The sequence below is a fragment of the Canis aureus genome, chromosome 2 (assembly GCF_053574225.1).
Source record: "Canis aureus isolate CA01 chromosome 2, VMU_Caureus_v.1.0, whole genome shotgun sequence".
NCBI classification, from domain to species: domain Eukaryota; kingdom Metazoa; phylum Chordata; class Mammalia; order Carnivora; family Canidae; genus Canis; species Canis aureus.
This window is the reverse complement of record NC_135612.1, coordinates 2737849-2760801: the sequence shown is the minus strand read 5'-3', so window position 1 is coordinate 2760801 and position 22953 is coordinate 2737849. Positions and strand designations below refer to the sequence as shown.

The window sequence follows — 22953 nt, the reverse complement described above, 5'->3', positions numbered from 1 at the left end:
TATCCTACATTAACTTTTGATGTCTCTTCAGTCATAAGCTAGGTTACATAAACATAATATGGTCACTTTTAGGGTCATCTACTCTGTGATCTATTATTTTGCGTACTATTCTTACTAATTCTAGAATAATTTTTTTCGAACACTGGGATTTTAATTTTTTGTTAGTTAAAACTATTGGCTAGAAGAGGCAAAAACCTGATTTACTTGCCTAAGAAACAGAAAGAATAATGAAAGGAAGATACTAATTTTGTCATGGAGGATTCCAGAGGTGCGGTAGCTTCAGGTAGGGTTGGGTCCAGAGGTGTGTGAAGTAGCTTCAGGTAGGGTTTGGATCCAGGTGTGTGAAGTAGCTTCAGGTAGGGTTGGATCCAGGTGTGTGAAGTAGCTTCAGGTAGGGTTGGATCCAGGTGTGTGAAGTAGCTTCAGGTAGGGTTGGATCCAGGTGTGTGAAGTAGCTTCAGGTTGGGTTGGATCCAGAGGTGTGTGAAGTAGCTTCAGGTAGCGTTGGATCCAGGTGTGTGAAGTAGCTTCAGGTAAGGTTTGATCCAGGTGTGTGAAGTAGTTTCAGGTAGGGTTGGATCCAGGTGTGTGAAGTAGCTTCAGGTTGGGTTGGATCCAGAGGTGTGTGAAGTAGCTTCAGGTAGCGTTGGATCCAGGTGTGTGAAGTAGCTTCAGGTAAGGTTGGATCCAGGTGTGTGAAGTAGTTTCAGGTAGGGTTGGATCCAGGTGTGTGAAGTAGCTTCAGGTTGGGTTGGATCCAGAGGTGTGTGAAGTAGCTTCAGGTAAGGTTGGATCCAGAGGTGTGTGAAGTAGCTTCAGGTAAGGTTGGATCCAGATGTGTGAAGTAGTTTCAGGTTGGGTTGGATCCAGAGGTGTGTGAAGTAGCTTCAGGTTGGGTTGGATCCAGAGGTGTGTGAAGTAGCTTCAGGTTGGGTTGGATCCAGAGGTGTGTGAAGTAGCTTCAGGTAGGGTTGGATCCAGGGGACTCAAATTGTGTTGTGTGGACACTGTCTCTTTTGGCTTTGCTTGCTTATTTATTTAGTTTTAATTAACTTAAGAGACAGAGGGTGGGGGAGAAGCAGGGGAGAGAGGGAGACAGAAAATCTTAAGCAGGCTCCACACCCAGCACGGAGCCCAACTTGGGGCTTGATCTCACAACCCTGAGGTCATAACCTGAGCTGAAATCAAGAATCAGACACTCCGTCGACTGAGCCACCCAGGTGCTACTTGGTTCTGCTCCTTTTTTGCATAGCTTTAGTCTGCTCTAGGTTCTCTTCACATGGGGAGTAAGATGGTCATAGGCAGCTAGGATTCTCATCTTCTCCATCTAATCAGGACAAGTTTTCCTTAATACGTTGCCTAATTGGCTTACGGGGCCTTAATTGTGTAACTCTAAGCCAGTTTCTGTGGCCAGAGGTCTAGAGTTTGCTGTCGCCACGGCCTAGTCAGCTTATTGGACCTGGTCAAGGAGAGAGGAGTCTGTGGAAGGCACGGTCAGCTTCACTGGCGCCACGTGCATAGGTCCTCCAGGGGAGGAAGGCTCTTGTTGCCGCAAGACATGGGTACGAGAAGGCTGCCCCGGTGAAATCAGATGTTCGCTGCGACTCATGAGAACATGACACTCATTTAAATCTTTGTGGTGTCTAATATTTGCCTCCTGCAACATGGCGTGCAGTTCTTTCCAGCTATTTCACATCTCAGTACGGTTTTGTAGCGTTTGAGAAATCCAAGTCCCCAGATGCCAGCCAAGGGCAAACCTTCCAAGCAAGACCTTTCTAAAGATAGGGCTTTCAGACCTGCCACGTTATCTCTTTTTTGTACGGGCGTGATATCTGCAACTTATTCTAATAATAACAGCAATCACAGCAGCAGCGTGGCGAAAGAAGAAAAAAATAAAGCAAATAGGGTAATAATTGATAAACCTGGTTGAGGAGCTTATGGGAGTTCTGTGTATTAATTTTACAACTTTTAAGTTTGCATTATTCCAGAAGATAATGAATGGGGGTGGCAGGGATTTTTTTCTCACTAACACAGAAAGAAAAAAAATTAAATAGCAAAAAAATCAGAAATGCTGAGAAATAACTTCAATAAAAAACATGCGTACTTAACCATACAGAAACCATGGAATTGGTTCACTGTTTTTAAACTCTGTAAAAACGTATGCTGGTCACTACAGATGCTACTGTGATCCTGAATTAAGTTCTTTTCCTTCTGGAAGCCTGGGATCTTAATGTCCACAAGGCTCCATGACCAGCCCCCCCCCCCCCCAAAAAAAAAAGTACCCTGAACACTGACTCTCAGGAGCTTCCTCGGTGGACCACATTTCGCTGTTGTCACGGTTATTTCGGCGGCCACAGCCTGGAGGCTTGAACCCATCCTGCATGACTCCGCAGGGAACGCACCCCTAGAAGCCTGCACTGGCTTTTCCGTGGACGCCGTACCCTCCGTGCCTTTTCCCTTTGTGGATTTTGCAGCGCAGCCTTTCACTGTAATAAATCCTCGCTGTGAGTAGGACTTTATGCCTAGTCCTGTACGTTTTCTTACCAGACCACTAAATGGGGGTGGCAAGCTTGGGGACCTCCTTCGTGGTGCCACATAAGTACTTCACTGTCTTCTAAACCAAGAATTCTTCCTTTATAAACCTCAGTTTCGGGGGATTTTTCTCTTTATGTTCAGCTTTTACTGACCTATACGTCATATGCAGCGCAATGTGTAAATCTTAGCTATAGAGTTCAGGCTTTGGCACATAAATATACCCAATTAAGTCACATTTTCTGTACCCCAGAAAGTTCCCTCATCCTCTTTACTCTCCCGCAGCCAACTGCTCTCTGATTTCCATTGCTGTAGATTATTTTTGCCCATCCCAGAACTTCGTATATATGGACTGACTCTTGTATCCTTCTTATAACCGTATCATCTCCCATGTCATAGAATTTACCCACTTAGAGTGAACAGTCCCATACTTTTTAGTATATTCACAGGGTTGTACAGCCATTACCACCGTCTATTTTTAGAACATTTTCAACATCCTCAAAAGAAATCTTTTACCCATGAAGAGTCACGCTCCTTTCTGGCTCCACCCTCTGTGCCCCCAGGCCCACACCACCACTGAGCTGCCTTCTCTTCTCTCTCCTCTCTCCTCTCTCCTCTCTCCTCTCTCCTCTCCTCTCTCCTCTCTCCTCTCTCCTCTCTCCTCTCTCCTCTCTCCTCTCTCCTCTCTCCTCTCTCCTCTCTCCTCTCTCCTCTCTCCTCTCTCCTCTCTCCTCTCCCCTCTCCCCTCTCTCTTCTCTCTCTCCTCTCTCCTCTCCTCTCCTCTTAAGATGTATTTATTCATTTTAGAGACAGAGAGGCTGTAGGGGCACCGGGGCAGAGGGAGAGAGAGAGAGAGTCCAAGCAGACTCCGTATTGAGCACGGAGCCTGACATGAGGCTCGATCTCAGGATGCTCAGATCATGACCCGAGCCAAGAGCAAGAGTCAGATGCTTAACCGACTGAGCCACCCAGGCGCCCTCAAATATGCTTTTCTGTATGTGTATGGATTTAACTATTCTGGGCATTTCACATACCCAGGATCATACCGTATGGCCTTTGTAACTGGCCTCTTTTTACTTGGCATGACGTTCGTGTTCATGTTGAACATGAATGAACATGTATCCGTGCTTTATCCCTTTTTATAGCTGAATAATATTATCTTGTTTGGAAAGACCCCATTTATTTCTCCTTTCTTCATTTGATGGACATTTAGAGTGTTCCCCATTTTGGCTGCTGTGAAGAACGCTGCTATACATACTTGTATAAGTTTTGTTTTTTTAACCCAGCAAAACTTTTTTTTTTTTAAATTTCAATTTAATTAACATAGAGTGTAGTATCGCAGACGTAGAATTTAGTGATTCATCAGCTGCACACAGCACCTGGTGCATGTCATCACATCACGTGCCCTCCTTCATGCCCACCTCCAGGGACCCCATCCTCCCACCCCACACCTGTGCCAGTCTTAGCGAGGACCTATGTTTTCGTTTCTTTGGGGTGTATATACCCAGGAACGGAATTGCTGGGGGGTCACACGGTAGCTCTGTGTTTGGCCTTTGCAGGAGCGGCCTGATTGTTTTCCGAAACGGCTGTACGATTTTACGGTTCTCCCCGGCAACGTCGGGGGGTTCGGATTCCTCCACGAGCGCAGCAACATTTGACATCGTTTTTATTTTGGCCACGCGGGGTGTGCCCAGTGGCCCCCCCATTACAGCTGTGACTGCGGTTCCCCAGACACTCGTGCCCTCACGCATCCTTCTGTGCCTAGTGGCTGTTCGTGTATCTCTTTTCGAGAAATGTTCAAATTTGCCTATTTTTACAATTGGGTTTCTGTCCTTTTTTTGTTGACTTGTAAGAGTTCCTTATGTATTCTTGACACAAGTTTTCTTGTCAGATGATAATTTGCAAATATTTTTTCCCGTTTTGTGGTGTTTTTTTTTTTTTTCAGTTTTGTAAAGGTGTTCTCTGATGCACAGAAATTTTGATTTTGATGAAGTACAGTTTAATTTATTTTCTTTTGTCACTTGTGTTTTTGATGTCACAGCTAAGAAACCATGGTCTCACCTGAGGTCATAAGGATTTACTCTGTGGTTTCCTTTTTTTTCCCCTAGGAATTTTACGGTTTTAGCTCTTATTTAGATAACACATTTGAGAATATGCAGTTTCTTTTTGTAGCTTTGGCTACATCTTATAAATTCATGTTTTGTTTTCTAAGCAGTTTAGAACAACACGTTACTTTGGATACTTGATTTTTTTTTTAGTGTTTGGTCATGGAATGCTTTTTAAATTGTTTAGTGTTTTTGTTGTTAATTTCTGCTTTTGTGAACTCTTACACTAATACGATCATTAAACTTTTTAAAATTTGAGTTAATAAAATTGTCTTTTGCCCAAAAGATCCAGTTTTCTAACTGTTCCTTATTTCTCATATGCTTTAATATGAAAAATATTGGGACACCTGGGTGGCTCTGTGGTTGGGCGTCTGCCTTGGGCCCAGGGCCTGATCCTGGGGACCTGGGATCGAGTCCCACGTCGGGCTCCCTGCATGGAGCCTGCTTCTCCCTCTGCCTGTGTCTCTGCCTCTCTCTGTGTGTCTCTCATGAATAAATAAATAAAATCTTTTAAAAAAAAATTTGGAATAGTCCAGTTTTATTAATTATTCATATTACTTATGTTCTAATTTTTAAGTCTCTTAGGTTTGACAGAAATTGAGAGGTCTATTTATTCCTTTTAATGACCATTTCTTGTCATTTTTCCTGACAATTTTTACTTTTACATACTTTAGTAATCTTCATCTTGCTTGATGACACAAAAACTTTTTCACAATCTTTCCCAGTTTTATTGATGAACATGCCCTCTTTGTAAAACTTTGGTTTTTTTAATGCTGCAATTTTACCTAAGTTCACCCCTCACCCCCTTTTAAAACAATACTTGCCATACCAAGGAAATCCTTAGCAGGATACTGGCATCCTTTCTAGGTCTCTGCCTAGCTCTTACCTCTTTTTATATCAAAGTTTTTAAAAATAGGGTTTATATTCTTTTCTGGATCATCACCTCCCAGGGACTCTTCAGTCCACTGAAGCTGGGTTGTCGCTCCTGTGGATCAAGTGAGTTTGCTGTGGACGATGTCACTAACGATGCTAAAATCTGATGTCACTGTAGAATTCGATGATTTCAACTCTCACTTGTAAACTAATTCTGCCCTTGTTTTTTAGGACAGTGCGACCTTTTGTTATTCTATAACTTAATTTTGATATGGTTTCAAACTTAAATAAAAGTTGTGTGACAGCTGGGAAGGCTCGCTCATACGTCCCGTGCTTAGATTCATATGCATGTTTTTCTGAACCATTTAAGTTGGAGGCATCTTCTTATCTTCCAGGACTTCTCTGTGTATTTTCTAAGGAATAAGGACATTTTCTTATATAAGCAGAAGACTGTTATCAAATCCAGAATGTTAGCAGCATCTAACTCATAGGTTGTATTCAAATTGTGCCAATAGAATTTTTTTTTTAATAAAAGGTACTTTTTAAAAATTTTTCTTTGAAGTCCAGGATTCAACCATGGTCCTATGTTGCATTTATTTATAACATCTCTTCAGTCTCCTTTAATCTGGAACAGTTAGCTCCTTAGCCTTTTAAAAAAATATCTTGACCTTGATATTTTTGAGGAGTGCAGACCATTTGTGGTAGAAAGTCTTTCTATTGAGTGTGTCTGTTTCCTCAAGATTAGCTTCAGGTTATTTTTCCTCCCTCCCTCCCTGCCTCCCTTCCTCCCTATCTAACCTACCCTAACCCACCCTAACCTAATCCATCCTACTTATTTTGCTCAGATGTCACTGCAGCGATGTTCTGCTGTTCTCAGCACCTCCTACCAGGAGGCCAGTGAGATCTCCCAGTTCTGATACTGGGGCTCCCAGCCTCCATCAATTGCTTAATTTGTGTCTTTTAAGTTTCTTTGCTATAGATTTAGACTATTAGATTTTCTTCTTTAATTAATATCTTATTTGTGGGAGACACATTGAGATTAGGTAAATATCCTATTTCTCATCAAACTTGCATGTTTTGAGATCCATTGATGATTTCCTAACTCTCTCATTCACTCTGTAATTTTTAGTTGGCGCTCTACTGAAATGAATGCCTTTCCTTTTTACTTCCTTTATTTCCTATTTATTTCTTTTTTATTTTCTTATTTGGGGCTCATGGATCTCTTGGCTTCTTATTTTATTCAATGGATTATCATCCAAGACTGTCGTTTATTTTGATGCCCCAGTTGTCACAAATTTGGGTAGTGGGAGCCCCCACAGGCAGTCTCCTGAGTTACTTTAATATGTTCCCATGATTTTTTGATCATTTCTTTACTTTATGCCCTAAAGTATATGTTCCGGGCTTATCTTGCATTTTTCCAGCCACTTCCCTGGGTGGCCATTTCTTTAAGGTTATTTTTAAATAGAGCGTAGCGTTTAGAAGTCACCATCTAGGAGCTAAGGTGTGCTCATTGGTACTGAGCTATCTCTGCATCTAGGCCCTCCTGGGGCAGAGCTAGAAAGTGAGTGTGGGTGTGTGGGTGTTACCAAACCATAAGTTAGTGCTCATGCCTCCTATTGCAGTTCATTGTCACAAAGTACATTCTGCTCTCCCACATTTACATACTCGGTAGTTCCTTTTCCTAACGGTGTGAAACCTGGCTCCCTTGTCTTAAATTTGCTCAATCGTGGAATACATGGAAAGGAGTTCCAGAATTGTTAAACCATAGCACCACAAAAAAGCCCCCAAAATACTAAATAGAGAGTTCAAGACCTCTTTTCAGTTCTTAGAAGTGAATTACATAGGTGACGTGCAAAAATAGGCAGTCAGTTCTTTGAGTTTTGACACATACCCTTGGTCCTCTCTCTGAGAGTTCTGACTTTCTGTCCTTCGTCTCCTTTGCTGGCTTTTCAGCTCTTTGCTCATCTTCAGGATTGTTCTACAGAGTTCTTTCCTTCCCTCCCTTTTCTGTCACTCTGTATTACACCTGTTGGCATGACATTCTGTGCAGTCAGATCAAGATGAATTCATCTTTGTCATCCTAGAACCTGTCATCGTCTAAGTGTATGGAAAGTGCTAAACAGGCATTTGACTGAAAAAAAAAATGCACACAGTCCTAGTACTTAGGTAGATACATATAGGTTGTATGGACAAGTTTTCTTTTGAGGGTCCTGAATAAATAAAAGATGAGATTTGTATAATGCCAGATGAATAGTCTTCTTTCATTAATTCCAATCTTTATTATGTTTATTTTTTACATTGTACCCTTTGTGAAATTGAGCTGTCAGTGGCTCTTAGGATTGCCGAGAGTCAGTTGTGAAAAATTCCAATCGATCTTCTCTAGGTAGAGAGAAAGTACCAGTGTTGTATTATAATTATATTTCATTAAGATTTAATGGATCCTAGTACAGCTATTTTGGCTAGTTCTGCTAGTGGCAGATTTGGAGCTGTGCGATATGAAAGACAGATGTTGGGACTGAGGGGGTACAGGTTGAAATACGTTCGCTCACTTTTCTTTGTTACATAGCAAGTGGCTGGGTTATCCAGCTCAAGGAAAAATCAGACTGGAGGTCTCAGAGGGCAGGGGCTCGGTCCTCTGTTTCTCTAGCACCACTAAATGGCAGTAGCTCTCCAGTCCTTCTAAGATGCCAGAGTGCTTCTTTCAGCTCCAGTTGACTAACCTCCGGTGCAGTTGCCCTGCCTGGGAAGACATGGCAAGGGGTGACATCTCCCTGTTTGGGAGACCCGCCGGGATCATATGCTAAAGGGTAACTTGGGGCAGATCTTTTGTCCTTAAACCCAGAAAACCACAGAACTCTGATGGCTCTGAATGTGTTGTGACTCCTTTTCATTTTATTATCTTATTTTATTTATTTTATTTTTTTATTTTTTTATTTTTTTATTTATCATAGTCAGAGAGAGAGAGAGAGAGAGAGAGAGAGGGGCAGAGACACAGGCAGAGGGAGAAGCAGGCTCCATGCACCGGGAGCCCGACATGGGATTCAATCCTGGGTCTCCAGGATCGGGCCCTGGGTCAAAGGCAGGCGCCAAACCGCTGCGCCACCCAGGGATCCCTCATTTTATTATCAATTTAAAAAATAACGCTTATTTTCTTTATCAACAGGAGTGAAACCTCGGTCCGGTTGGGCTATTGATCCTTTTGGACATTCACCAACAATGGCTTACCTTCTCAAACGTGCTGGATTTTCTCACATGCTTATTCAGAGAGTTCATTATGCAGTTAAGAAACATTTTGCATTGCATAAAACGCTGGAATTTTTTTGGAGACAGAATTGGGGTATGTAGGTTTTGATGAAAGTGGAAGATCTCACTTGACCTAGATGTTATTTGTTTCATGAGGGTTATGAACTCCTGCTGTTACAGGTTGTATTCAGAGTGTCTTGAAAATTAGCTTGCTTGGAGATACACATTCTTAAAATTTTTTTTCCCCAGTGTATTTGTGTTAAGATTCTTTCAGGCAGTGATGAGGATATTTATCTAGAGAACATTGTGGATTCTTTTTTATGCCCAAAGGAAGTAAATAAATGTAAGGAATTAGTCTTTTGTAAATAATGCTTTTATTTGCTTCTGTTTTGAAAAGAACCTGTTTTGTCACAAAGTTGAACATGTGTTAGAACTTACATCCAGTCATTTATTTCACATTCAGCCAGTGTTTCCTCCTCCTGTCTTTCCTGTCTCTGCATCTAGTAAGAATTGCCTTTTAAAACCTTTATCCTGTCCTCCTGGAACAGGAGGAAAAAGCCCTCCTGTTACCCGCATTGCTTGTTTTCACGCTGTATTCTGTGGGCGCACAGGTGTTCCAAGGTCATACTTCTATAGCTCTTTGCTGGGGGGTGGGGAGGAATTACCTTCTTGAGAGGTTTTTGCCTTTCCTAACTCATTTAGTTCAGAATACCTTATTATTTCTTTTTCTTTATTGAGTTCTTATTATGGGCCATGCATTGTATTATATGCTTTATATCTACTTTCACACTAAACCTTTATCCTTTAAATTTGATTCTCTTTTTATCCCTTTTAAAAAATGGTGAAGAAATGGATGCATAGAGCTGGGAAGTCATTTGCCAAAAGTCATACAGGTAGTAGGTACAGAGGCGAGATCTGAATCCAGCTTTGTGTAGTTCAAAAGCCCAGGATTTTAACTCCCTGGCATTTGCTGCCATCCTGGTACTGAGTTCTCAGTAAGATTTCATCTGCAAAAAGGGTTTTGTTGCTAAAACAATGTTCAGAAATTACTGCACTGCATCATTCTTGCTTTCCTGTGAAAATTAGGTCCCCCCTTAAGTGTTTTCAAAAACTCATTTGTAAATCCAGACAGTAACTTCCTTATATGTACTGCTTTTTTTTTTTATTAATAAGGAAAGAAATTAACTATATAATTTTCTTATTCTGGAAAATAAAACCTGTAGGAAAAACAAGAACTTGCAGGGGGTTATATCCTGTATGGTTTGATCAAATGCAAAGGAACATATTAATTTAAAAAAAAATTGTTAATTTGAAGAGGCCCTATTTAACATTGTTTCCTACATGAAAATTGCCTGTAAATATCAATCAGCAAGAAATTACTAAGTACTTTCATATAATTAATGCCACAGTTGGAAGAAATAAAGAAAATTTCCTTACCTGTAAGGGAATTACAGTCTTAATTTGATAAAAGACGAGACCAACTGAAATGTGTAAACGAGTTGCTGTAGAGTATGGTGTGAGGTGTAGGAGTGGAGATGTTGAGTGTGTCTTTGATCTACCAGCAAAGGGAAGAAAAGTCGCCACCGGGAGGGCCTCTGTGCGGATGGCAAGCGTTAGTGACCAGCATCCATGATGTCACATTCCAGTGTGATTCAGGGAAACAGTTTCCAGCACAAAAATACACAAATTATAATAGCTTTAAAATTTAGAAAAGCCGGTAATTACTTTAACTAAATGGAGTATGAGATAGAACTGGAATATTTTAGCACTTACCAGATAGATTTGAACATGTTGCTTCAAAATTATGTTTTGGAACTCATTTGAGCTGCTTTGTGTGTTCTGGTTCTTAATGAAGCAGTTATCTTCATTTTTTTTTTTTTAAATGTGTGTGTCGCCTTTTTGTTTTCGTTGTAGTTGTTGTGTCTGTCTTTGTTATAAAAGCAGCACATAACCCATTGCTGAAAAGTAGGGATCCATATGTAAATAAAGGGGGATTTACAGTATTTACAGGCCAGGAGCCTACAAAGATAACCCCTTTTCACCCTTGGTTAAGGCCCCCATCCCTGGGTGACAGGCTGCTGATCTCTCAAGGGCCATGATGACACCTGCTGGCATTGAGGATTGATTAAAAACAGTTCTGCGTTGGGAACCAGTACTCGCTTTCTGTATATTTTTCGTTTGCTTTGTTTTCATTCTTGCTATTTTTGGCTTTGAAAAGTACTTTCGCTTGTTCTGTGCTGCTCTCTTGGTGAAAAGTCCCAGTGGTTCTATATTGGTGAACATCGGGGAGACTCTGCGAACTCTTCTGGTTGCCCTTTCTTCTCCTCACAGCAAGAAATGCTTGCACTTTGCCCAGGATTCTCACAAGCCTTTCTAACTTCTTCCTTTACCTTCTCTTCCTCTCTTCTTCTCACCCCTCCTCTGCGGCTATCGTAGTGGTCTTTCTCAGTGTGTCCCGTTACTGATGGGGACCCACGTGTGGCAGGAGCTAGCAGCCAGGGATGGACGTGGCATTAATTTTGGGTCAGCCAGTGATAACTTTTGCTTCTGTTCGGTTTGTATCTGTCCAGGCCAGCAGATGCTGGTTCCTGATGGGTCTCTGCTAAGTTCCCATAGAAGACCTGGACAGAGACTGAGATGTGAGCCTCTTCCTTCAGGCTGGTGGCCGTCGAATGCCGCTGGAGTTGATGCCTTAGTAGTAGTTAGATTAGGTTGTGGATTTAGGGTCGAGCTTGCATTATGTATATATAGAAAGTATGGCATTCTGAACAATTTTGGGAAAACAAAATTTATAAATCCAGGTTTGTCTGTTGGCTCTTTATTTTAGATCTGGGATCTGGCACAGATATTTTTTGCCACATGATGCCCTTCTACAGCTATGACATCCCTCATACGTGCGGACCTGATCCTAAAATATGCTGCCAGTTTGATTTTAAACGGCTTCCTGGAGGCAGATTTGGTTGTCCCTGGGGAGTCCCCCCAGAAACAATACATCTTGGAAATGTCCAAAAGAGGTATGAAAATCTGCATTTCGTTAAGACAGCATCTTGAACAAAGCAGCAGCTCAGCTGCTCTCTGCTAAAGGGTTCGGTGGCCAACATTACCCATGTTCAAGGTGTTCATTCAACAAGATCTAAAGTGACTTAAAAATGCCAGAGCTTCAGCTGTGCCTTTTTGTGTTATAACTTAATGGAAAATGAACAACAGTTGATCAATATACAATGGAGAACCTATAACACTGTGTTATTACCTTCTCCTTTGCCCTTATTATAAAAGCCTTCTGCTGTGTTTGATTGATCTCATATACTTTCGTTGATAATAAAACTTCTGGTCTCTATTGTATACATTGGTAAGAAAAGCAACCCAACTGCAAAAACACATTTATTGAAATGGAACACATAAAGAGTATAATTATCTGTTCTTCTAATAACAATTTCAGTAACTGTGGATGCTGCCCAGCTCTGATGAATACACACTTTCGATCTTTCTGATATTTTTGACTTACAGACCATTTTAATTAGGAATGTTTATACTTAAGGATATTTATTTACCTAAAAAAGGAATGAATCATTTTCTTAGTAAGAAAATGACATTCACGACAGAAGCGTCTTATTATATACCAAGTTACCTATACTTCTAATTTGCGCGCTTTTAAAGTTTAATTTCTTCACTTAAAAATTATTGGTGTGTAATGCCTTTAAATAAAACATTTTGTTGTGATATAAACCACTCACCTCTGGCAGAAAAATTATACAGGCTTTTAATTTTATTTTTTTAGATCGTGTTATTTATTATCCACATGAGGAGAGTTTTGAGAGTGAGAGGGGCAACTATAAACAATTAAAGTAGGATGACGGCCATAAACTCTGCAAACCACGTTCATTAACTCTATTATTGAGACCCTAGAATTTCTGGTTTCCGAAAACCTACTCTGTCTAGGTTCTTGTACATGTTATCCTTAAAAATTTTTCAATAACATAATGGTGACACAAGTGTAGGCATTTTTTTTTAAACTCATCAAATTGTGTGCATTACTTGTATACCAATAATTATGTGCAGTCTTTTTGCCATTTGTAAGTTTGATGGTTTCTGGGAACTCTATGCTGGTGTGGCTTGCTAAGAAGAAGCTGGACATCCTACCTTCCACAGGAGTGTTAAAATAGGCAAGAGTGAGGCAGATGAGTAGTTATCAACTGTGGCTGCCCAAATCACCCAGGGAACTTTGGAAAAATCTTCAGCCCAACAGAATGAGAATAGGGTGCCAGCATGGTCACCCCAGGTGGTTGCAAACTACAATGATAAAGCCTTTTAAATAAAGTAAGATCTTTGCACTGTGCACTATCAGGTCTATTTATTTTTTAAAAATTGCTTTTTAAAAACTGTGGAAGGAGAAGGTGAGATTGGGTCTTTCTACCTTGAGTCAGTGCTTGTGGCCATAAAATAATCCATTGTGAGCCTCTCACTGTGGCACACAGAAAGGTATTTTAAACATGGCAGCCTTCTTGAGGCCATAGATCCCTTCTAGCAAAATCTGACTTTTAAAGTTTTTTTTTTTTTTTGAAAAACTGTCCAGGATTGGGGATCAACGTGATTTCATTTTTTTTTGGTTCCTACAGCCATGAAAAATCAGTGAGGAACAGTGAATAGCATGCTTCCTGGGGTTAAGTTGGTTAGACAGAGGAGAATAATCCAGTATATTATTAGCAAACAGTGTAGAGTCATGTGGCATAGGCTGTGATGCAGCTCAGGGGTTTGGGGATAGGGAATTTCTTTGAGGGTAACCAAATGCCTCAGTGGCACCAAAGACCTACTGAGGCTCCTCTTTTCCTTTCTTGGATGCAGCTGACATCACCTGTTTAAAGTGCATTATTGGGAGAAAAGCTATTTTGTGTAATCCTTTTGCTATGTCCCACCTGACACTTCAAAGATTGCCCCCCAGGAACATACCTTGTGCTGTCAGTTCCAGTGATTCTGCAAGTGGTTTCCAGGCACCTGAGGGCATTGAGATGAAAGAGTCTATTTAATACTTATGTAGATTTTTTAAAAACTTCTTATAAGTCTTGAAATCTTAACTCTACTCGTTACTTCACATCCAGATATCACCTTCCTTTTTACTTTGTGATGAGTGGAGATCAAACACGGGCATTCCAGCCTCGTGGCACATGATTTTTAATACCCTAGAGAAAATGAAATTTAACTATAATTTACAGGTGATAAAATTGATAATGTGTAGTTCAGCAGGTTCCTGTACTTAGCAAAAAAAAAAAAAAAAAAAAGAAAAGAAAAGGAAATACCATTCTTTATCAAGTTGAGTTTTTGTTCTCATACCATATATTTTACGTATGATGGTGATTTACATGTCAGGTGATACAGGATGTTCTAGGGAATTTTTTTTTTTCTTGGTTCTAGTTAAGTTGACATTTCTAACCTGGTAAAGAGAAGAGCAGCTTCTCATGTGCAGCTGCACATTTTCAGATGTGATATTGGTCAGTTCATTTGTTTTTAGTGTATCATATATTTAATGAATATCTACTCTTTACTAGGTAGTGTAGATTGGTCCCTTGGCTTTCCCAGTGTTGAACCGTCTACGCAGGAGCTTGGGAGTTAGGACAAATGCTGAATGGAAAGGTCACATTTGTTTTGTGATTTTTTTTTTTTCCTCTTATGTGTCTTATGCATATACACATGAGACATGGGAGATCTAGTAGTAAACCTTGGCATTCATTTAAATGATCATTTATCCTTTTCTATGCTGGTTGCCTCAGGGGATCTGATTGGATGCTCAGTCACAGCATATCTTTTATCTGTGATTTATATGTTTGGCTTTTTGCTCATTTATTTTTCTCTTATTTATTTTTCTGATTAATCTCATTAGACACGTGGTTTTGAATTATAAGTAATAATCTAAAGTTATTTTTGGTAAGTGTAAAACATTAGTAAATGATTAGTAAAAATTAAGTTCTCTACTGAATGCTAATTTCAGAAAACAATGTTATGTAAGGATATTATGGTTATATTTTACTCACCAAGTTATTAAATTTGGCTAATAATTCAATATTTGCAAGGCAATTTCAGAAGCTATCAGTATAAAAAGATCATATGAGAGTATAAATTTAAATTTTTTAAATTCTATAAAATACTTCTTTCCATTATTGATATTCTTTGTGTTTCTTGCATAAATTTTTTGTAAATTGGAACTTACTTCTGGATAACCCTTGAAATGAAAATTGGAATACTGGGTAAAAAGCATATTAGTCTTTTATCACTAGTTTCTTAAGCGTGGCATTACAAACATTGAGAACTACTCTGAGTTCATCTGCTTAATTTCCTTTTTGTAAGCCATTCCTAGACTTCCTCAAACGGTGCCCCACTTCGACATCAGTTCAACCCCAGAGGTTTTCTACAGAATACTAGAATATGAAATATGAAAGCACATCTGCACACCTAGTATTTAGGTGACCTTTGGAGTCATTGGGTAGATCTAAGGGAGGTGGAAACCCCAAAAGCTAATACAACTCCACGGCTTTATCTGTTGATCAGTACTGAGAAGGACACTGTGACAGACACCTGTTTATTGATGGCAGGTGTTAAGTGAGCTGTTTTTCTTCCTTTTGAAGAGGAAATCATATTCTATAATTGGTTCATCCAAACTATTTTTTTTATGTTTAGTCAGGCAAGTTTAGATCAAATCAGAGAAAGGAATCTTAAGTCAAAGCCAACCTCAAAGTTTATGTAGATGAAGAAATCCTTATTGTCTTCTTGGTCTAAATTATTTTAAAACATGGGCAAGCTGGATCCAAGGTATGTGACAGGGCTTCAGGAGGCCTTTGTTCCCAGTAATTATATGTCAATATTAGTATGTGACTTTATTTCTTTAAGGGTGATCCATTGGAAAACTATGGGTTTTTCTCTCTGGTAAGAATTTATATTTTTTAAAAGATTTATTTATTCAGTTGAGAGAGTGAGAGAAGTGCACACAAGAGAACACACACAGAAAGGAAGGCAGAGGGAGAGAGGGAGGGAGAGTCCCACGCCAACTCTGTGCTGAATGGGGGGCCCAATGCAGGGTTTGATCTCATGACCTTCAGACTACAACCGAGCTGAAACCAAGAGTTTCAACCAACTCTTTTCAAGATGCTCAACCAACTGTGTCACCCAGGTGCCCCAGAATTTATGTATATTTTAAGTGGATAATGAAAATTAGTGTAAGAGTTTAAAAAAAAAATCTGCCTTATAAATCATACCTAGAATACAGGTAAAATATATAATTTCTTTTAACATAATTCACTTTTTAATGAGTTGCCCCATTGTCCTTTTCTTAATACTATTCTTATTTTTCCCTTTTTCTTTTGTAGGGCTGAAATGCTTCTAGATCAATACCGGAAGAAGTCAAAGCTCTTCCGTACTACAGTTGTCCTGGCCCCACTAGGAGATGATTTTCGCTACTGTGAACGCACAGAATGGGATCATCAGTTTAAGAATTATCAGCTGCTTTTTGATTATATGAATTCTCATCCTGAGTATAATGTTAAGGTAATTTGAGAATATTTTTTTTTTTAGATGCAGAAAAATAATTTTTTTATTGGAGTTCAATTTGCCAACATATAGCATAACATCCAGTGCTCATCCCGTCTGTGCCCCCTCGGTGCCCCTCACCCAGTCACCCCAACCCCCTGCCCACCTCCCTTTCCACTATCCCTTGTTTGTTTCCCAGAGTTAATTTGAGAATATTTAATTATGATACTGTAGTTGAATTTGAGCTTCATTATTAAATGAGGCTAAAACACAATAGCTTTAGTTTCTTTGTCCCACATCCCAGTATTTCCTAGAATGTTTAGTCCTTATGTAAGTGTAGTTCTTAAAGAGGAAAATTATCTAGTACTATAGTTGCATTTCTGAAGTTGTCCCTTTCCTCCCATTCCTATAGCATCTAAGAGGCATTACTTCTACATAGTTGTAAACATGCACGTACTAAGCTGTGATCTTCATTTTTCAGTCATGTCCTGTTTTTTGCCAGCATCGAAAGTTTGTTTCTTTCTGATGGTTGCATCCTTCTGATTTAATGGGTATGACTGGCAGATGGAGATGAACATGTCATGCATTTTCCAAATGAATGTCTTGTGTCCAGAGAACACACTAGCATTTTTCTTAGTTGAGAAGACTTCCCAAAATCAACCATTTGCCTGTCGTTTTTCCCTTTTTTCCCCCTTTTGGAAAATTATGAAGGTACCCTAAATTTTTGAGAACAATTCAAATACTCCTCCCAGACCCCTGCCTCCCCGTATCCATAGCTCAGCCACCACATTGATCAACTGAAGGTCACTCTCAGTTCAGCTGTGCCTCACTGTCCTCTCTCACCCTCTCCCAGGGATTATTTTAGAAGAAATAGTAGTCGTGTAGTTTCATCTAGAACCATTTTGGTATGTATCTAAGTGATAAAGACTGTTTAAAAATACAATCATAATGCCTTTATTACATCCAAAAAATGAACAATAATTCAATATTATCATATATCCAGATAGATTCAGATTTTTCTGATCACGTACAGGCATTTTTAGCAGATGTTTCATGAGTCAGGATTCAAACAAGACTCCTGTGTGAAGAAATTATCCAATGTGTTTATTGTATTCACATACCAACCTGTGAGACGGTAGAGTATCTCTAGGAATAATATAGAAAGGAAGAGATGTTGCTGTTTAGGAAATTAGAAAGCTGATGATAGTGTAGTGAGAATTCAAGTTTGTTAAGTAAATGTAAATAATATTAAATACATAAACTTAAATAAAATTCCAAATGTATTCAAGATATTTGCAACTGAATTCCTACTCTGTGCATCAGGTCTATGTTTAAATCACCTCTAATATCTCTTCAAAGATGAAGCTCATACATGAACATTTGCTTAGGAGATGGCATATGTATTTGTGTATTTTATCCCTGAACATATCTTCCTAGTGAATGGTTTTGAGGTCCACAAAAGGATTTACCACCAGATTCTAAAGAATTAAAGTCCTGATTTTAGTATTTTACTTATTTCCTCCTTTGCCCACTGAGTTATTTTAAAAATTGAAATATCATATACGTAGGAAATGTGCACAAATCCTAAGTGTACAGAGGATTTTCTAAGTTTAAAAACCTCCATGTAACAACCATCCAGTTTAGGACAGAACATTTATGGCATCCAAAAAGAGTCTCTTAGATGTCCTTCAAATCATTGCCAAATCTTACAAAAATAACCTTATTTTCCCTTCTATAATTAATGATTAGTGTTGTTTCTTTTAATGTAAGAAGGGAGTCTAAATAGGTGCTATTTTGTGTTCTCTTGCTCCACATTATATTGCGAGATTCATCTGTATTATTGCATGTGGCAGCATTTTTTTTTTTTTTTTTTGAGATTTTATTTACTTATTTGAGAGTGTGTGTGAGCAGGGTGGGGGAAGGAGCGGAGGGAGAGGAAAGAGAGACTCTCAAGCAGACTCTGCGCTGAGTGTGGAGCCTAATATGAAGCTCCATCTCAAGACCCCGAGAGCATGACCTGAGCTAAAATCAAGTCAGATGCTTAACCAGCTGAGCCACCCAGGTGCCCCATAGTATATTCGTTTTGAATACTGTATATTATCTCAGTATTCATTTGATAGACATGCTACAGTCTGTCCATTGTATTATTGATAGACATTTGGGTTGTTTCCAGGTTTTGTGTATTACAGATAAAACCATTCTGAATATTTTGTGCATTTTTTATATACATGTATGTGAGTTTGTGTGTATAAAATGGGATGGAAATTTGTGGTCATTGGGTATGCACATGTTCAACCTCAGTAGGTACCACCAAACAGCATCCCAAACAGATGCACTAGTTGCATTATGCAACAATTTCATATTGCTGTACTTTGTTATTCAAGTTTTGTATCGTTAGGATTTTTTCCATTCTTATTTTTTATGATAGATGTGATGGTTTTATTTTATATTTTCCTAGTATTTAATGAGTTGAACCTCTTTTCAGAACTTTATTGCCATTTATCCTCTTTTGTGAAGTGCCTATTTAAATCTTTTGATGACTTTTCCTTAAATTGTTTTGTCTTTTTGTACCATTTACAGTTCTTTTATATATTTTGGCTTGAGTCTTTCTTCAGATGAAAAATTATGCAAATATTGTCTTCCACTCTATGTAAGCCTTTTTTTTAATTTCTTAGTTCTGTCTTCTGGTAAACAGAAATTTTTCATTTTAATTTAGTATAATAGTATTTTCCTTTATGGTTAGTGTTTGTCATGTTCTGCTTAAGAAATTTTTGTTCACAGGCATGAAAATACACTTCTTATGAAGCTGTCCTCCAGAAGCTTTATTGTTTTACCTTCAATATTTAGGTCTGTAACCTATTTAGAATTGATTTTTTTGTGGATTGTATGAAGACAGGGATCAAGGTACATTTTTGTCCATATGGATATCTACCATCATTTATTGAAAAGACCAGTTTGTCCACTTTACTGCAGCAGCATCTTGTCAGTAATTATGAAACTATATTTGGATATATATTATGGATCTTGTATAGACTCTTCAATTGTCTATTTGACTAATCTCATACTGTCTTAATTACTCTAGTTTTATTTTTATTTATTTTAAGATTTTATGTATTTATTCACAAGAGACACACAGAGAGAGAGAGAGGCAGAGACACAGGCAGAGGGAGAAGCAGGCTCCCTGCAGGGAGCCCGACGTGGGACTCGATCCCAGGGCTCTGGGATCATGCCCTGGGCTGAAGGTGGAGCTAAACGGCTGAGCCACCCGGGCTGCCCCAGTTACTCTAGTTTTATAATAGATCTTAATGTCTGATAGCATAAGTCTTCTAATTTTGTTTTCCTTCTCAAGATTTGAGTTGGTTATTTTTCTTTATAGTTCTAAAAAGGGTTGGGATCAACTTTTAAATTTCTACCAAACAAAAAAAAAAGTTGGAATTTTGTTTGGGATTGCATTGAACCTATGGATCAATTTGAGTACAATTAACTTCTTTAAATATTAGGCCATCCATGAACATGGTATATTCCATGTATAAAAATACAGTTGACTTTTGCATTTCTAACCTTGTTCCCAATGACCTCTAATGTATTTTCTTTCTTTGCAGAATTTTTGTGACTCAACTGTTGGGTGCTTTGAGTGCCCTTAGATACCTTTAAACAAAAGCTTTTTTTCTCTGGTTTATCTAGTTAACATCTGTTCTCTATAGGATGTTTGAAGTTATTTTGCCCAAGCTGGAAGCCTCAATGTATCATTTTTTTCTTTAATGAAAGGAAAAACAAAAGTAAACAATTGAATTTAGATGGCTAAAAAACTGACATTGTACTACTAGCTGAGATAGCTTGCCATTGATCATCAGTGATTTAACAATTTATGTAATTTTTCCTCCTATGTTCTGATAGAGAAGTTTGATTATGTTTAAGGTTAGTGTAAAAAAACATTTACCTTTTTTTTTGGTTATTTGTTTAGGTCTCCCGAATATGTACTTTATTTGAGCTACCAAGAGACTCTGTAGGAAAATTTACTCTTAATTTCTTTGGGAACTACTCTAGCATAGATACGGAATTACATACCATCATTTGAGATTGAATTAAATTTATGAGAAGGGGCCTACCAGACCACTTACATAAACTTTGCCCTGGGAAATTGCCGAGAGGGAAATAGATTTATGTTGGCTAACACCAAAATTTAATCAAGATATTTTAAAAGAGTATATTTTGTTGTTAATATTAACTCTGTAGCATGCCATAATTCCCTAAAATCTGAAAGGGATTTTGTTATCTAATAGAAGTCCTTTGTTATAGAGATGAAAACGTGAGGATCAGAAATTTAGATTGTTGGATATTTTGGTACTTTTATCAGTATTCTTCCCTGAACTTACCTGTACCTATTGGGTCTGAAATTAATGCTGTGTTTCTTTGTATTTATGACCCTCATCTCTTGTATGGTTATACACACACACTTACATTCTGCTTTTTAGAATGTGTTAAGTGAGTGGGGCGCCTGGGGGGTGCAGTCGGTTAATTGGCTGCCTTCCACTCAGGTCATGCATCATCTCAGGGTCCTGGGAGCGAGCCCCAGGTCATGCTCCCTGCTTCTGGTGAGCAGGGAGCCTGCTACTCCCTCTCCGTCTGCCCCTCTGCATGCTCATGCTGTCTCTCTGTCTCTCAAACTAATAAAATCTTTAAAAAAAAAAGAATGTGTTAGTAATAAATAATACTCATTTTTTGAGTACTTACTATTTGCTATTAACTTTTTTTTTTTTTTTTTTTTTTTTTAAGAGAGACAGAGATTGAACACACTTGATGAGGGGACAGGGAGCGGGAGAGGGAATCTGAAGTAGGCTCCATGCCCAGCACAGGGCTCAGTGTGGGGCTCAATCTTGTAACACCAATATTTTGACCTGAGCCAAAATTAAGCATCTGACTTAACTGACCCAAGCCATCCAGGAAGCCCTGCTATTAACTTTTTAAAGTGCTTTACTTTATTTAACCTACTTAATTTTCTGAACATTTCCTGGTAGCTTCTATAATTATCCACATTATAGATGAAGAAACTGAGGCAGAGATAGATTAACTTGCCCAAGATAAGACTAGGTAATATTGTTGAATATTGTTTTTCTGTGATATAAACATAAGGATTTAGAAATAACCATCTTTTCTACCCTAATAAGAATTTATTGTGCCACAGGTATATTATGATAACTTATATTTGTCTCAGGAATATCATTGTTTCCAGCTGAAATTTTGCTTTTGCAATAGAAAATGATAGCTAAAACTTAACACCATTGTTTACTATTTGTGTTTCTCTGCATTTTCCTTAGAACCCTAGTAGTTGTAACACAGACACAGACAATATATAATATGCTTAAAACCACATATTAAATAAATGCTAGAGATGGAATTGAAATTCATGCTATCTGGGTCCAGGTTGTGTGCTGTTCTTAACCACCCTGCTAGAGTGCTACTCAATGTTTTTAGCTACTCTTGATTATTAATTATTTTTCCGCTGTGTTGAATCGAAATACCTTTTAGTATCTGTGTGTGTGTGTGGGGGGGGGGGGGTGTAGAAAACAACAAAATTAGCATCTTACTGTCATTCAAAGGAATACATCCCCTGTTACATTCTCTGTTTATTTCTAAAACACTGCCTTTAATATCTGTTTACATGGTCTGGTATAATACTTCCTTTTTTTTTTTTTTCTTTTGATTTATAGAATAGCTTGGGCTCATAAAAATGGATTTCTGTTCTGGTAATTTAAATCATTAGTCAAAAGGCCTTATCGTTTGAGCAGTCAACCTTGCAATTCTTGTCACTCTTTGTTTCCCTTCTATTCAATGTTACCTGCTGGTAGAGAAAGTCCAATTTTATAATGACCTGCTGTTCTTAAAGTCTCCTTATGAGAGCTCAAAGCAGGGGGAAGGGGACACCTTAAAAGGGGAGTGTATGTGCATATGACATATGAAAGTACTTAATGGCTAACAAAACTGGTATGTAAATAAAATGTTTTATTTTTGCTGCTTCCTCCCATCTTTTACTCATCTCTGAATTATTCTCTTCCCTGACTCTTGCACAGTTCAAAATTCTGGAGATTTGTAAGGAGTTTTCAGATCCACAAATTTGTATATCTCAGTAGTTCTTCTAACCCTTGGGTGTATAAGTTTTATTTTAGTTTAATTTGGGACCTGATGCAAGTAAAAGAGTTATACTGTGTATTTTTCCCCTGCTTTTGAGTTTTGTGAAATCTGAGCTAGATTTTCATCTTAACCTGGAAGTGCATCTTAAATATTTATTATTAACTTCTTCTTTCAGTGCTAGAAGTAATTTTAACGTAATGATGAATAATTTAAGTATAACTTTTTTTTAAATTAGATACAGTTTGGGACTTTATCGGATTATTTTGATGCACTGGATAAAGAAGATGTAACCAGTGGAAAGAATAGCCAATCAATGTTCCCTGTTCTAAGTGGAGATTTTTTTACTTACGCTGACCGAGATGATCATTACTGGAGTGGCTACTTTACATCCAGACCCTTTTACAAACGAATGGATAGGATATTGGAATCCCATATAAGGTACATTTGCGTTTATATAGCTACATTAATTATTTACCTCTTTTATGTCATCATTGTCTTTTTGTAGAGTTTTGCATAACATACAGCCTTTATGCGGTATTAGGATGTGTTTAAC

At 38.5% G+C, this 22953-nt stretch overlaps 1 protein-coding gene across 1 annotated transcript in view; it reads left to right on the top strand.

Moving 5' to 3' along the window:
- MAN2A1 (mannosidase alpha class 2A member 1) overlaps nucleotides 1-22953 on the top strand; it is a 162037-nt gene that overhangs the window by 59962 nt on the left and 79122 nt on the right. Inside the window, exons 6-9 of the mRNA XM_077861780.1 lie at nucleotides 8674-8847; nucleotides 11581-11767; nucleotides 16109-16286; nucleotides 22636-22838. Coding sequence (XP_077717906.1) covers nucleotides 8674-8847; nucleotides 11581-11767; nucleotides 16109-16286; nucleotides 22636-22838 — 742 coding nt within the window. The remainder of the gene's footprint in view (nucleotides 1-8673; nucleotides 8848-11580; nucleotides 11768-16108; nucleotides 16287-22635; nucleotides 22839-22953) is intronic.